The following is a 17,294-nucleotide window of genomic DNA, read 5'->3' on the forward strand; positions in this document are numbered from 1 at the left end:
GCATTTTGCCTCTGAAATATATTCCTTGTAAATGCCGATTAAAAAGATAAAGTGTATATTTGTTTTTGTTGTTATATTTATTTATTTTTTGTATTTTTATACCAAAAACAAAATGGATAAGAGGTATACTGGTTATGCTTACGCGTATGTATGAATAACAGGCTTACAAATGTAGGTCCATGATATACGTATGTATATATTTTTGTTGAGTGGAAAGTCGCCATAAAGCCGTATGTATATATGTTTGCGCTCATCCCATTAAAGAATGAAATTTTGAAATTAAGCACGGGGAGATTAAGTTGGCGTTTAATAATTATATTGCACAAGGTAATCTTTGAGGAGGATGCAAGGTATCTGCTAGTCAGGCTCTCCCGACTAAAGCACTCTTACTTGTTTTTTTTTATGACGTTGGACTGTTGACAGACAGTTTAATGTGAAACTTGAATTTGTTTCGCATAGAGCGTTCATTATTTTTTGTTTTGAACATTCTGTTTCAGTATATTATCAAGCTTCAATCGGACAACATCCGAATCGTTTCGGTTGTGCGTGAATGATTTATATATGCGTATTTTTAATATTCAACGAATATTTGATTAATAAGATAATAAATTATAGAGTAATCAATTAAAGAAAAAAATCAATTTAAATAGACAACATATTTTTTTTTTTGTTTTTTTTTTTTTCGAAGAAATTGCATTTTTAAAACGCAATTAAGAAGAAATATTTTATTAATGGATTAAGTAAGATTATGTGATATTGTTCAATAACAAAATTTGTGTTTGTAAGTATATAAAACACAGAAGTGGATATTTATGTGTTTTTTTTTTCCACATGTGTTTTCAAAATAATACGTGGGACATCAAATAAGTTTCTCCTAACAAAGTCTATTAAAAAATCAGTTGACAAATAAATAAATGAAACGTCGCATTTTTGTGAAGTTATACTTATATTGTGTATCTATTTTTGCGTGTAAAATCTATATGAATTAAAAGAAAAACAAAGCGTTTCATTATTAGCATTCTGTCCACCTTTATTTTAAGAACTAGTCTGTGGGCGTTTATTAGCTGAAAGTGAACCAAAAGATGAATATTTTTGCAGTTCTTGACTATTTGATGATTGAGTTCATTCTATAATAACTTTCGTGCAATAAATAAATAATAAAAATAAAAATAGTTAATATATATATTTTTGTGTTAAAATTTGTATAAAATCATTTATTTTAAATATTATGCATCTTTTCGGAAAGATTTATTTAACCTTTTAGAAGATATATATCAAATATATACATATATATATACAAATATAAATAATATATATATATCTGTATATTAATGTAACTAGCTTATATGATTTTTAATTATCTAAAATATTTTTTTTTCAGTAAGTTGAAAAAATCAAATATGTTATTCAAGCAAAATCGTGTGTTCGTCATGCCCTTTGCGGTTGCTTTCTTATGCCTTCCTGTATATATTGAATCATCTAATAAGTGTCTTAAAACAAATAGTAAGTTCATATAATTTAATAATTTAATAATTTATAAATATCTTTCTTATCTTACTTTATTTATCACAAGAATGAGACAATATATTTTTAAAAGAATTTTTATTATTTTCAATACATATTGTACTTATATTAGTGTATATACATAAATTTTTTAAATTTTCAGTTTTGGGAACATATACATTCGGTAAGGGATCACTATTCCTCTCTTTCCTTAGGGAAAATTCTTCATTCAAGATTCAAAGATCTAGATATAGGAAAAATGTATATGGGCATTTCTCCAGAAAGGTCAACCACAGCCAAAATATACAAAGTCAATGAAAGCATGTTCTGCTAACACATTTATTTTTACAACTAATCCATCAAATTGAACTAATATAAACCAATTTTACTTTTTATCATAATACATATCGAAATATTGAGACACAAAGCCGAACAAGTCCAAAAGTTCTGTTTTGAGCATTTCTATTGCACATTAGTTCTTATTATTGAGACACTATGCTTATTATGATAATTCGAATTTTCTCTATTTTATTATAATTAATAAATTGAGTATATTGAAAATCATTTCTAATGCTTTTATTCATGTAACATTACTAAAAAATTAAGAAATTGATTAAAACTAAAAAATAAAAAAACTACTCAATATTTTTGAATCAAATAAAAAACATTGTAAAAATGTGCCAATTTCTAATAATTTAAAATTATTCGTCACTTAAGGTTTCGCTAAAATCTCAAATACGTACGAATGTCCCATTCGCCTCTAGATTTGCCCATATTATTTTAAATATTGCTGAAATACATAAATTGCTTTTTTCGTATTTTGGATATTGGCTTCAGATATTACAGAATTCTCATTTGAAGGTTGGAAATATATGTATAACCATTTTTGATTACATTGGCATGTTTTCTATAACGTCAAATATAAGTTACCCAAATGTAGAAAGTTAAATATAATCCGTTAATGCAACATAAATTATTAAACAAAACATTTGGCCAACGTGGCAGCAACAAGAAGAGTTTCCCTATACATGTGCATATATACATTTAACCGTTCATGCGTTTTTCTATGCATTTGTACACATACACAATGACAATTGAAGTGTGTTAGAATTCTCAGCTGCTACTTTAGCTTGGATTTACTGCTGAGCGCAGTGGACACGTTTCAGGTTTATTAATGCTTGTTTGAGCTATAGATATTTGAAATATATGTATGTATATATGAAGAGGTTTTTTTTTGTTTAGACCTGTGCTCGATTCCAAGTGGATTTAAATTATTTCATTTTGGGCACACTATGGAGTATATTTAAAATCGCAGATCGGAATGGGCTAGGAGACTTGCTAGTCGAGCAGTGACGATTAGAATACTTTTTGAAGAGGAAGTTGATGAGATACTATTTAATTCAATTATTCAGTACGATATGCATAGTTCAATTTTTGAATAATTTAAAAAATTAAGTATATTTTTTTGAACGAATACACTTGACTTTGATGGTGTTTAGTTGCGTATTGATCTTTATTCTTCTGAGCCTGGGTTTATATACCCAGACTCATGCATAATTTCAACCCTTATAGTGCGTCTATTGCTGAGTGTGTAAGGCTCAGCATTGGTCTATTACATATTCTTATCTTATCGCAGAGTTTGTAAGGCTCCGCGTGGGCCAATTAGCTATTCTTATCCTATCGCTGAGGTTGTAAGGTTCGTGTCTTACATATCTGACTCTGGGGTTGCAAGGGTTGGTGTCCATTTGTCTATTTATAGAGTCTGTACATGTGACCTTTATCTTTTCCCAGCGAAATACCTGCTACACGTAGAGTGCGTCGGAGGCATGTATACGATCTTCGTATATTCATATGTTTATGCGTGAACATTTTAGTTACTAAATATGGTATAGTTCAACAATTAATTGAAATATATTTTGTTGCTTGTTTTATTTTTTATAATTATATTTTTGCATATAAAAAAAAAAATAAAAAAAAACGAAGCCTAATTTAATATAAAATCAATATTTGTAGATTACTTTTCAATTAATCCTTCAAGCAATGGATTTGGCATTGGTCTTCAAGTTACAAATAGATCGACGCATCAAGTGATGACACGAATATTTGCAATATTTTTAAAGGAAGTGCTTAACTATAAGGATGTACAAATCATTCCATTAATATTTGAAAATTCATCGGACCCTGAAAATGCTTTGCGAACCCTAAAATATGTTAAGTAAGCCCGATATTCATAACTTTCTGAGAACCATTATGAATATAATTGATGTTGTAGATACTATAAGGGACATCATCAGATTTCAATGATCAATTTGGAAGTGTGGACACCGTACACAGTACATAAGGAGCCTCAACCAAATATTTATAGTGCCGGTGCATCTATAGCTCCCGGTCGGTTTAGTTGGTTTGTGCCAAGATCACAAATTACGACGGATACAAAGGACTGTAGCTTGCATTATGAAGTCTTTAGAGATATTAATAACGTATATTATTCACTCTACATAATGGAGAATAATATTATGTCAATATTATTAAACAGAAGGTAAATATATAGTATAAGTATCTGATTGAGTGATAAACAATAAACTATCTTACCATTTTTATAGTGTTGAAGAATATACAAATCCAAATTGTGCCAATATCAAATGTGCGACGCTAATGGCGGAATGGCGCGATGATTCGAACTTTATTACAGAGGAATTAGATGACAGCTATCTAAATGTAGTTTGGTTAGGACATCAATTTAGAGATACTATTCAGGAATTGGATACAATATATAAATCTAGTTACAGTCGTGGACAAAAAAGATTTGTCGTTCTTCATTGGATTCCCTCGGATGTAATTGATTCTAAAATTAAATTTACACAAATATCATTGCCCAGATGTGAGGACCATGATTACTTGAAAAGGTCAAATTGCCGATACGAGTTAACTCCGATTCTAAAATATTATCCCGGAAGTTTAATTTATGATAAGCGAATGATGTACGCTCTTCGAAATTTTTATATAAATGATACAGACTTGGAGAATATTCTGAATGAGCTTAGTGTACAAAGAGCCTATACAAAAGATTCTGAAGAATTGTTTAACAATGTCGCGTGTAATTGGCTGCTCCAGAATTTTAAGATATACAGTCAATGGGTACTTCCAAAGACGGTAAAAACATTAGCGATTGGTGGTATATTCCCACTCCATATAACAGATCGGGGACATGCAAATATTATTGAGGCATCGCAAAAAGCTGTCGATGTAATCAATGAGAATAAAACAATACTACCAAACTATCATTTAGAGCTACTAATAAAAGACGGGCAATGCAAGTCGGATATGGTTTTAAAGTCATTTATACATTATTTCAATGAACCAAATTTATTGGGTGTTCTGGGCCCTGCGTGCAGTGAAACTGTTGAACCGATTGCAGGTATTTCAAAGCATTTAAATATGATGGTCATATCATATTCAGCTGAGGGCGACTCCTTTGTTGACCGCAAAGCATATCCATACTTTTTTCGAACGATTGGATCAAACAGCGAGTATGTGGATGCTTACATCAAAATTATGCAGCGACTTGGTTGGACTCGAGTCTCAACATTGACAGAGGACACCCAGCAATATACGGGCTATTTGTCGCGTATGGAGAACAAATTGAGACTATATAACTTTACCTTGGCGTTCAGCCGAAAGGTTCCGAGTGATGTGACTGCTACGGACATGAGAGAGGTTTGTTTTAATTACCGCATTGAAAAAGAATGTGTTAAATAAACAAATCAATAAAAAAAATCTATATATATACATATATAAATATATAAATATATGTTTCTTTATTTTAGCATCTGGTCAAATTAAAGGAATCTTACTCGAGAATAATTATTGCGGAGCTGCAAGGTGACAATGCGGCAATTACCATATGTGAAGCTATAAAGCTGGGCGTACGTATTACGATTACGATTATTATATTTATTATATAGAGACCTAGAAAATTTGAAAAGTAGTCAGTAACTAAGTAGATTTTAGGTTAGGAATTTTTGACGAGCCATCATACTTAGGTGATCATGTTAGTATTATAGTTTTAAAGAAATATCCTTGTGGTCGATTTGAAGCCGTGAAATTCCAATTATATACAAACGCGCTCTGCTAACTGCGCAGTTGACCCTACGACTTCGCTTGGGCTACAGTATGAGAACTTATTTATTAAATAATCCTGTTGTAGATGATTTTCTAACAACTTAATTTAATAAGAACGGTAAACGTGTATATTTGCATATGCACTTCTCTAGTATATAGAGTCCTTTCCTTTTATACCCTGAACCCATTTTCAATGGGAAATCAGGGTATAATAGTTTTGTTGAAATGTATGTAACAGGCAGAAGGAGGCGTGGCAGACCCCACTCCGTCTGTCTGTCTGTCCGTCTGTCCGTATGTTTGAACGCGTCGATTTCCGAAGATATAAGAGCTAGAGACTTGAATTTTTTTTTTAAATGACCGTATATACAGCGCGGATGTCGAGTTTGCTTTTAAAATTCGATAAATCATCCGGTTATGTTTTATCGAATAAAAACATTCAAGTTCAAGTCAGATGCCACTATAGTTAATTGTGAATGATTTTTCATTTTTTTTTAATTTTTCAAATATTCACTATAATATGTAGAGCATATGCTGAAAGTTTAAAAAAAATTAAAAATCATCAAATATTTGGCCAATTAAGAAACGCACGTGCAGCAGCTACTACAGCATCGTATACGTGTGCACACATACATTCAAACTTCTTCTAGAACATTCTTTGAATCACATCAGATGTTAGTTTGGTTTAGTTTTGGTAGATGGCGCTGCAGCAGTGAATCTATTTGAGTTTTGTCAGCGCGGATTCCAAAAGTGAGATGGCGTAGTGTGTTAGCGGTATGACGCTGGATCGAGAAGTCGTGGTTCGAATCCCGATCGGTGCAACTGATGTTAATTTTTTTAATTGTTTCCAATATTTTTATATTTTCTTAAATGAGTTTTCTATTTAATTTATATTTTTAAATACACCGAAATTTAAATTTTAACCATGCTAAATGTGCGTTTTTAAAAGTATGGTTATTCTAGAAGATTCTTAGAATCACATCAGCAGTTAGTTTGGTTTAGTTTTGCTAGATGGCGCTGCAGCAGTGAATCTATTTCAGTTTTGCCACCGCAGCTTCCAAAAGTGAGGTGGCGTAGAGTGATATCCGAGCGGTGCAACTTATGTTAATTTTTTTAATTGGCTCAAAATATTTTCATATTTTATTAAGTGAGTTTTATATTTAATTTATATTTTTAAATACATCGAAATTGAAATTTTAGCCATACTAAATGGGCATTTTCTCGACTAGAGTTTTCTAACTTGTTTTTTTTTTTTTTTTTTTTTTTTTGTATAAATAAATATTTCCTATTTCTACTAGGTTCAATATAGAGTTGAATATAGAGTTGTTCTAATTTATATCTAATTAATATTTTGGTTAGGGTTACAGTAATATCTTGCTCTAGAGCCCTAAAAATATTATTTTATATAAAACAGTCAACCATAATAAAACCATTAATTTGTTTTAGATGACACAAACTGAGAACTATGTTTGGTTCTTACCATCTTGGTTGTCAAAAGACTTTAAAATGTGGAGTATTAAAGTTGATAATAGATGTTCCATTGAGCAGTTTCGAAACGTGAGTAGTTCATATAAAAATATTAAATGCTGACTCTCACTAAACATTCTATGTTGAACAGGCGATCGAAGGACATTTAAGTATAAGACACACCCCATTTGGCGAGCTAAATGCAGAAATGCAAGAGGGAATCTCTATAAATTCATGGCTGACTACTTATAAAAATATGTATCCAACGTTCTCAAGTTATGTAGGGTTTGTGTACGATGCAGTGTGGACCTATGCACTTGCTGCACATAAATTGCTGGAGAACAACACGTATGCTTTCAATGAGCTAAGATCAATAGAAGCTACAAAGCAACTGTCCAAATTAATTAGCGAAACAGATTTTAATGGCTTGTCTGGGAATGTGAGATTTGGAACAGGCGAGTTTGGCGGCTCGCGTATAATCGATCTGGATATTTTGCAATGGACGAATTCGACGTATGAAAGAATTGGTTTATTCAAACCTATTATTGAGGGAGAAGCAGCAAATATGCATATTAACGGAGGAAGACTAATTTTTTCGACAGAAAAAACATTTCATGGACAGGTGCCAGAAGATGGACGATATGACTGTAGCTTTTCAGCTTTAGCCCGTTTTTTGGATGTCACCTGTGATATTGCTTCTATGATATTCATAATTTTTCAATGTTTAATAGTAATTGTGTTGATGTCACTAATCTCTTGTTATTTTTGGAAAAAACGCTTCGATCGAAAAGTACGACGATCTGCTCAAATAATGAAAATGTTTGGCATTGACCTGATCTCACCATCAAGAAACAAAGTGAATACATTAGACAAATGGGAAGTACAAAAGGATAACGTTGTGATCAATAGACGGCTAGGCGAAGGTGCCTTTGGTACGGTCTATGGCGGTGAAGCGCGATTGGACTCTGACGAGTGGACTGCAGTGGCTGTCAAAACTCTGAAGGCTGGGCAATCTACAGAGGATAGATTAGATTTCTTGGCAGAAGCAGAAGCGATGAAAAAGTTTAATCACAAGAATATCATTAAACTTCTGGGTGTTTGTTTGCAAACTGAACCAATTTACACAATAATGGAATTCATGCTTTATGGCGATTTAAAGACATACCTTTTGGCTAGAAGAAACATGGTAAATGAGAAACTAACTGATGAATCGGATATATCATCAAAGCGTTTGACAATGTATGCCATGGACGTTGCAAGTGGATTGGCATATCTTGCAGAACAAAAATATGTTCATCGCGATATAGCATGTAGAAATTGTTTAGTGAACTCTCAGCGCGTCGTTAAAATTGGAGACTTTGGTATGGCCCGACCCACATTCGAAAGTGATTATTATTGCTTCAACAGAAAAGGAGTAAGAAAACTTTTCCCAGTCCGTTGGATGCCTCCTGAAACACTTTCGATGGGTTTATTTACGCCTGGCTCTGATATATGGTCATTTGGAGTTGTACTCTTTGAAATAATAACATTTGGATCATATCCTTATCAAGGCCTAACAAATAACCAAGTTCTCGATTTTGTTAAAGCTGGTAATACACTACAAATACCAAGCGGTGTCAAGCCACAGCTGGAAGGCCTCTTAAAGTCCTGTTGGAGTCAGGATGTCAGTAAACGTCCAACGGCGCTGGAAATAATAGAATATATTTCCAACTATCCACGATTGCTCACACCATCGATAGACTTTTCCGGAACGGCAGTTCAACTGTCAGAGTCGGAATGTGATGAAGTGGAACTTCTACCAACTTGTCACAAACCTTTTTCGTCGAACAACGAGCCCAAACTGGATCTTTTGTCACATCATCAAATTTGTTCTGATAATTTTCACAAAAATAACACCGAGAATGAATTTTCTAAATTGGAGGAAAATGATGGTTCTGGTTCTCCATGTAATGATATTTCCTTTTCCCAAACGACGCCAGATGGTTATAGCATAATGGCTCCACTTTTGAAGCATCAATTGGATGACATTTCAAACGGAAAAAAATCGTAAACTAATAATACCCGTTAAGTAAAACTTGGGACCTATGAGGTCTAAAAGTTAGTGGACTTAAATAATAATTCAACAAAAAGGAATGATGACAGTTTTCTTAAAAGTACTGATGAATATAATAATACTATTGATATGCAGGGATAATTAGATATTCAGATATGGTTAACATTAAGACAGGGACCGCAAATAACAGTTATGCATTTAAAAAAATTGACTCACGAAAGAACCCCCTAGAAGAGAGGGGAAAACACACAACAGAATAAACTCTTACTTGCAATTTTTTGCTAAAAAATTATTTTTAATTATTAAAATTTATTTTTTGCTAAAAATGATTTAGATATATGTACATATGTACACATTTATAACTACATTAGCTATAAGCAAAAGTAATAAATATATAAGCAATTTGGGTTTCTTACAGCTTTTAATATCACAAATCTTAATAACTTAAGTCTATGCCAAATTTATTTTTTTGTTTCACTCGCCCAAGTTGCCCAAGACTTATACCTGTTATTATTATAACAGACATTATGACACATAAGTTTTTGGTTATTGTATTTTAAACTTTAAAAGTAATCGTCTTTCCTTGGCGGATGCACAAAAGAAAACAACAGTTTTAGTAAATCATTTTAAGTAAATTGCTACAAAATGCTTTCATATATATAAGCTAATTTCGCTTGTATGTCATGCTGGGCTAGTTAACAAAAATGCTCTATGGTAATTATAGCAGGAATATCTTATCAATTGAGAAGTATTTCAAATTTTGAAATTTAATATATTTAAGACATTCATAAAGTAAGTATAGCTATGTTATATTCATTTCTAGCTTCGAATAACTTCTTCAAGGGCTTCTTGGCCTGAATAGAACTGACATTTGTCCTAAGGTATACTTAACAATATATTAAGTAATTAAAGCAACTATTGTCTAAATATCGATAGAAAAGCTAGTTATAAAAACTGTGTTAGTAATTTTATTATAAGCTATATTTTTTATTTAAATGCTTTTACTCAGACCTATTAAAATATGTGCACAAAAAACAGTGTACATATATATTCACAAATTTTTAGTGCGACATTCGCTGCTTTGAGGGATATAACAAGAGTTCCATATTCGCTGAGTGAAAGAATAAAGTAATAAGGCTAGAATGGAATAGAAGCGCATTCACAATTAACCAACCGCACACACTTCTATGTATATGTATGTATTTGTGTGGGTGTCTGCGTAGAGATAGACTCTTACCCACACACATGAGTGCCTATATACATATTGTAAATCTGTGAATTAAGAAACAATCATAATAATCGCACTCAGCGCACGTAATTATAAAATCCACATCACAGAACGAGAAACGGTCGGGCCTAGCAATAGCTACACATCTACAGCGACAGCTACAGTTTCACCATAAGCTCCATTGCAGACTCCCTGCCTTTATCTGCGTCTCCGTTAACGCCATGACTGCCGTAGCAATTGCTGTGGAAAGTGCACAACGACATTATGTTGCGCTCTACCGCGCTAATGCAATGGTCTATCATCAACGTCCAGAGCAACCATATAATAGAATGGAAAGAGATGCAGATATACAGAAAGTATGTGTGTGTGTGAGAGAGGGAGAGTGAGTGGGAGAGAGAGGGAGAGCGAGAGAGAGAGAGAGGGATGTGGAGCGAAAGAGAGGTAGGGTGAGAGAGCGAGTGGGTTTGGATGGAAAAGCAAAGGGACCTAGCAGAAAGCTACAAGCGCGTTGCATGCAATTCCACAGTCATCATTAGTTGTGCTAATGCACCGGAGCTAGAGGGAAAGACGAGGTAGTGTGTTATCGCAGCAGCAGAAAGAGCAGCAGCGGCATCAGCTGCAACTGCAGACGCTGCAGTAAAATTGTCTGTCAGATGCAATTCCAAACGAATGAAATTGTTTCATGTTACACAATAAAAATTCTATATGAAACCAAAACAATGGGAAGGTAAATAAATGCGGGATCTGAGCGTTGACTCGAAATAAAAATATTTATAGCATATTCAAACACATTTATATATTAGAGCATTATGTTTGGCAATATTTATTTACAGTACAGTGGGCCATCTGCTTAAAAAAATGCAAAGCGTAATATTTTTAAACTGATAGAATTCATACAACATGATTGTGCGGCTCTTTATATTATTGACACGAAACGCAAAATACGAAACTTATTTAGGATCAAATAGTTCCTCAGTTTCTTACAAAGCTTGACGTTCATAATAAGTAAGTTTAAATATTATATTCTAAAATAAGTTTAAGACTGTTTCGATAATTATTCTAATATTTCACACGCGCCGAGTATGTGAACCAGGTGTGTTATCTTGGCAAATGAATACTTCTGCTAGATGTAGATTTGATATAGTGCAGTGAGGAAGACAGTTACATTAATTATCGGGTGCCCTTTGGTCTGGGATTTTATATGTACGCATTCATGTGTTCATAAATGTAGAAAAAACAAAAACTTTTCACAACAAATGTTAGTCATGCCCTTTCGATTAGCATTTTCTTACCAAAAAAAAAAAGGGGATAACAATTGCGGTATTCGACACGGTCAAATTCTAACATGACGTGATTCGGCTCAGACAGCGATGCTACTGCTCTGTTTGAAGAAATAGTATCGAAATTAAAGCAGCTTCACTGCTAGAGCGCCACACAATACAAACACAATTCAAAGAGAATGCAAACACGATTCAATATCAATTGTGATTGGTAGAATAAGTTAGAATGCATGCATATCAACATAGAAAACAACCCACGTGCATTGCTAATTGTTTCGCTTTGCTTAATAATTGTTGAGGCATGGAACGGAATGTACGGAATCTTTCAGCAATGATCTACATATTGTATTGAATATATGACATTCTATATAATATGCAAACTCTAAATTATTGTATTTAAAATTCATCAGAATTGTACGAGAAAGAATTTTATAATTGTTTGTTGATAAGCTTTATAATCGTTAAACAAGTAAGAAATCTCTAGTCGAGACTGCTCGACTACGAGATCCCTTGAACCCTTCAAGCAATAGCTATTTCAGTAATTTTTCGCGTATTTCTGCTTACACAAGAAACACGCACACACACACACACACACATACACACACACGCATACACACACACAGACGCATACACACACACACATACAAAAACATTTATACACACACAAGCATAAAGACGCATGGACTGCAATGTGCGCTTACTATGAGAACTTAATTGTTTAATAACTTTTTTTGGACATACGTTTGTGGACATACGATCTTCATGAAACTTTCAGATTATGATTATAACATGAATATGCATGTATTTGCCAAAGCACAAGTCTCTAGTATTTGAAATACGCCTTTTACAAAAGTGAGGGTGAGGGGGTGGATATAGAGGTGGGGGTAAATTCTAACGAAAACCGAAATTGCATAAATTGCATTTAAGCATACATTAAAAATTTAGAGACTCTAGCAATAAAGGTGTAAAAGATATAATTTTATAGCTGGTTTTCGATAAGGTTTTTTATCGATAAAACAAAGATCGATTTTTAATGATAAACTCGATATCTGCGCTGTAAATACGGACATTTTTTTTTTTTTAATTTGAAGTCTCTAGTTCTTATATCTTCTGAAATCGACGCGTTCATACATACGGACAGACGGACGGCTAAATCGACTCAGTTCGTCACCCTGATCAATAATATATATACTCTATGGGGTCCGCCAAGCCTCCTTCTGCCTGTTACATACATTTCAACAAAACCATTATATCCTGATTTCCCATTGAAAATGGGTTCAGGGTATAAAAAGGGAATAGTTGTCGGTTTTTAGAAACAAACTCAATTTACGCTATACCACTACTCTTGTTCTTGCTCTTCTGAAGTCAACGGGTTCACACTACGAAAAGTCGGACGGACAGATTGACGGACGGGCTAAGTCGACTTAGCTCGTCACTCTGACATATGTAGGTATTTGAAATCAATCATTTGTCACAAAGTTTCACACATACATTAAATTTTTACTTTCTTCATATTTACCATTATTATCTTGGGACTAACTTCACTAGAAGAACAACCATTCAAATGAATACATCCTTATATTTCATTATCATTATATTCATGATTATCTGACTTATGCTTCTCCACACTGCCTATTTTTCTAACATACATAACACTTCTTTCATCAATATTTTATAAAGCTGGCAGCAACGTACATATGTACATAGGTCCACAAAATTAAATTTAACAATATGTATGTTTTTAAAAGCAGGGTCTTATTTCTTTCATCTGACCACTGCGTGTTTAGTGAGAAAAAAACCCTTTCGCAGTTTGCATTGTGCGCAGGAATCGCATACAGGATTTGAGCTATTTTTAATAATTCCGAGTAACAGCACTAGTGTACGTTTGTTGCAAAAAAAAAACTATACTACCTTATCTGCGCTGCTTTTCTCAAAACAATTCATGTCCACCAAACTTGTCTCGACAAAAACTTCTTCAAGTTTGTATTTTGAGTTGCATTGTGTCAAAATGACGATTTTTGATCGAAACAGTAAAAAGCGGGACATGTCCCTGATGTGTAGGACGGATAGTCATCCTACTATAAACGGTCTTCCGCGCTTTCTGCATGTTAAATACATTTTAACAAAACCATTATACCCCGATTAAAAGTAAAGCCTAGCACAGCTTCATACGGCATTTGGCATGGTGGTGGTAATAGACTTACTTCGATTGAAACTTTTATAGTTGTAGCATATAGCCTGCATAATATTTTGCTCTGCAATACACTGTAAACACTTGAAATTGAACACATAATCGAGTATATCTCCGATTTATAAAGAGTTAAAATTTTCCCGATCCGCCCACTAGGGGCGTGGCAAATCGGATTATGCATTTTCCGATATGCCAGAAATCATATTAGTTGAGGAGCTAGATCATGAGCTATGGCGAGTATATCTACGCCCATTGGGGGCAAATCGGATAAAACTATCTCCAAAAAATTTTGCACGTTATAATGTTATGATTCTATAAAGTCTAATGACAAAATTATATGTCTACACCTATTAGGGCGTGGCAACACGGACCTGAAGATATAGTGCTTTTCAAATTCTGATATATTTTGAGCACTATTGATGCTATATACTAAATTTGAGGTCTCTAGCTCAAATTTAGTATATATCCTCGGGCTGACCACCCAAGACCACCGGGGGCGTGGCAAACCGCAAAAGTTTATATTTCCTAAAGTATAATAGCTGGAAACTGCAAATTTGGATAGTTACTAGTAATCTCCTCTATCGATAAAAATCATTTTTATGCCTCTTTAGGGGCGTGGCACATAGAATAATACCCTGTAATTTTCACATTTTTTGAGCGTAAGAATTCAAATTTTGCAGTTAAGCTTGTTCTAAGAACTAACCAGAAATAAGGTGTCTACAATACTAAGCTACTAAGTCGCGAATGAGTATTCTGCAAACGGTATTGCCCGACTGCAACGTTTTTCCTTTGTTTATGAATATGGGCTATAATTTTGATACAGCTAATGGTGCTGTTAAACTACTAATTTTTGAAGATTTTGAGGAAATATGCCATTTGGGAAAATTTTCAGTTTATTCGTTTAAGTGGATTAAAAGTGGGCTATAATTATGATAAGCATTGTATATTTATTATAACTAACAAAAATTTTACATAAAGCGAAAAAAAAAAAAAAAAAATATATATACATATATATATATGATAGATCACATTTTTCTGAAACGTTATCAGGTTTCATGAAAATTGAAAACTATTTTGATTTTCTTATTGTTTTTATAGTACGCTGATTTTTATACCCTGAACCCATTTTCAATGGGAAATCAGGGTATAATGGTTTTGTTGAAATGTATGTAACAGGCAGAAGGAGGCGTGGCAGACCCCACAAAGTATATATATTCTTGATCAGGGCGACGAGCTGAGTTGATTTGGCCCTGTCCGTCTGTCTGTCCGTCTGTCCGTATGTATGAACGCGTCGATTTCAGAAGATATAAGAGCTAGAGACTTAAAATTTTTTTAAAATGTCCGTAATTACAGCGCGCATATCAAGTTTATCATTAAAAATCATCCCGATCTTTTTTTTATCGACAAAAAACCTTATCGAAAACCAGTTATAAAATTATATCTTCTACACCTTTATTGCTAGAGTCTCCAAATTTTTAATGTATGCTTATATGCAATTTATACAATTTCGGTTTTTGTTAAAATTTACCCCCCACCCTCAAATTCACCCCCTCACCCTCACTTTTGTAAAAAGCGTATTTCAAATACTAGAAACTTGTGCTTTGGCAATTACATGCGTGTCCATGTTATAATCATAATCTGTTTCATGAAGATCGTACGTCCACAAAAAAAGTTATTAAGCAATTAAGTTCTCATAGTAAGCGCTCACTGCCGCCCATGCGTGTTTATGCTTGTGTGTGTATATGTATGTAATTGTTTGTGTATGTGTGTGTGTGTGTGTGCGTGTTTCTTGTGTAAGCTGAAAGACGCGAAAAATTATTGAAATAGCTATTACTCCAAGGGTTCAGGGGATCTCGTAGTCGAGTAGTCGCGACTAGAGCTTTGTTACTTGTTTCGATTCGAATTTACTACTAACGATGATATGGCTGCAATGGTTGGTTCGAAAATTGCGTAGTTGTGATTATAGTAGGGTCTGTATAAAATAAATACGTTCTGAGTATCTACGCATTGTCATGCAGTTTATTTAAAAACCCATATCTATCGTCGTTGAAGATATCTTCTACTGCGTTTCTATATTTTTCATTCAACCGGCAGCTATGAAAAAATAGGCTAGCCTTGGAATGTTGGGTGAAGGAGACATTTGAGTGATATCATTAAGATGATTTATTAACAAGAAATTAATTGCATGCATTGAAAAAGATTGGTAGCTATCCATAAATCGAATAAATATTTATAATAAAACTCTTCAATAATAAACGTCTTCTGCAATATATGTATGATTGCTTGCAGAAATATTTTCGTCAAATTAACAGCACGCAGCTAATCGAATTATATAAATATACGTAAATATACATCAATGCTATGCATACGAGGATGCTTTCAATTACTTTGACCCTTATAGTCTTTTGTCGTTTCTCTTTTTATGAACGTAGGGGTTTGATTTTCGTAGAAAGTCGAGCATCATCCTTGACTGTAGCATTGGAAACGATTTCGATGTGTGGCCCAGCTGTTGTTGCCTTGCTTCCAAAAAGAAAAAAAAAAAAAAAAAAAAAGAAATTTAAGTGACAATACGCACTCGGGTTGACGACAATGGTAATTTTTTTTAATTTTCTAGAAAATGTTCAACATTGAATCTAGTATATATATATATGTATATATCAATCACTAGTACTCTAGTGTGGGAGCGCTTAACTTATATACAAACAATATATAAATATATACTTGTTAATTGCTTGTTTGTTGTGCTAATATAATATATATTGGGGACGCTGTGTTGGTTTCTTGTGAATATATAACAACTTAGTGTTCAAAGAAATAATATATTAAATATATAATTAATAAACTGAACTGTTCTGTTCTACTGGTTAGGTTCTCCCCTTGAATGTCTGACTGGACTCTCCAGCCTCCTTAGATTGTCGATAGTCTTAACTTATATATATGTATATATGAATGTATATAAAACAAGTAAGAAAGCTCAACTCGACTACAAGATCCCCTGAACCATTCGAGCAACTGATATTTCAATAATTATTGCCACATGCATACACACGCACACACACGCAGGCACGCATAAACACGCATTGGCTGCTTACTATGGAAATTTAATTGTTTAATAACTTTTTTTGTCGATGGACTATCTCTATGAAACTCTATGAAACTCTATTTACTTGTTTTTCTTTTTCAAGCATATTAGATTTTGAATGCCACGCTAGCTTTTTGCCCAGTTATTAGTAGTATAGTATTTTAAGTACTATTATCTTGTGTTATTTCTCTTTCAAAAAGATAGTCCGTAAATGACAATATTAAATTTAAGTTGCCATAGTGAAACCAAACCTGTGTATGGTTTGTATATACCGTAGAATTGGAGTATAAGCTCCCTACAGGTTCCAGAGTATCTTCTAATCGAGCAGCCATTTTTATTTACATTATATCAAGTGAATTTTCAAAAATTAA

General features: G+C 33.3%; 1 protein-coding gene across 1 annotated transcript; it reads left to right on the forward strand.

Moving 5' to 3' along the window:
- The first annotated feature begins 513 nt into the window (after positions 1-513).
- LOC108609691 (uncharacterized) lies at positions 514-11,614 on the forward strand. Its single transcript, XM_089463854.1, has 9 exons — positions 514-542; positions 1,382-1,503; positions 3,517-3,718; positions 3,776-4,042; positions 4,107-5,220; positions 5,331-5,429; positions 7,069-7,179; positions 7,241-11,097; positions 11,204-11,614. The coding sequence occupies exons 2-8, from the start codon at positions 1,401-1,403 to the stop codon at positions 9,137-9,139; spliced, it is 3,795 nt and encodes a 1,264-aa protein (XP_089319980.1). The 5' UTR covers positions 514-542; positions 1,382-1,400; the 3' UTR covers positions 9,140-11,097; positions 11,204-11,614.
- The last annotated feature ends 5,680 nt before the right edge of the window (positions 11,615-17,294 follow it).

The sequence above is a fragment of the Drosophila arizonae genome, chromosome 3, assembly GCF_054131065.1.
Source record: "Drosophila arizonae isolate 15081-1271.41 chromosome 3, UAZ_ARI_1.0, whole genome shotgun sequence".
Lineage (NCBI taxonomy): Eukaryota > Metazoa > Arthropoda > Insecta > Diptera > Drosophilidae > Drosophila > Drosophila arizonae.

Bases quoted from the DNA above. Each gene is read 5' to 3' on its own strand.
- LOC108609691 (XM_089463854.1), top strand. From the start codon at position 1,401: ATGTTATTCAAGCAAAATCGTGTGTTCGTCATGCCCTTTGCGGTTGCT. The intron at 5,430-7,068 runs GTACGTATTACG...AATTTGTTTTAG, and splicing joins GTGAAGCTATAAAGCTGGGC to ATGACACAAACTGAGAACTA. The intron at 7,180-7,240 runs GTGAGTAGTTCA...TATGTTGAACAG, and splicing joins CCATTGAGCAGTTTCGAAAC to GCGATCGAAGGACATTTAAG.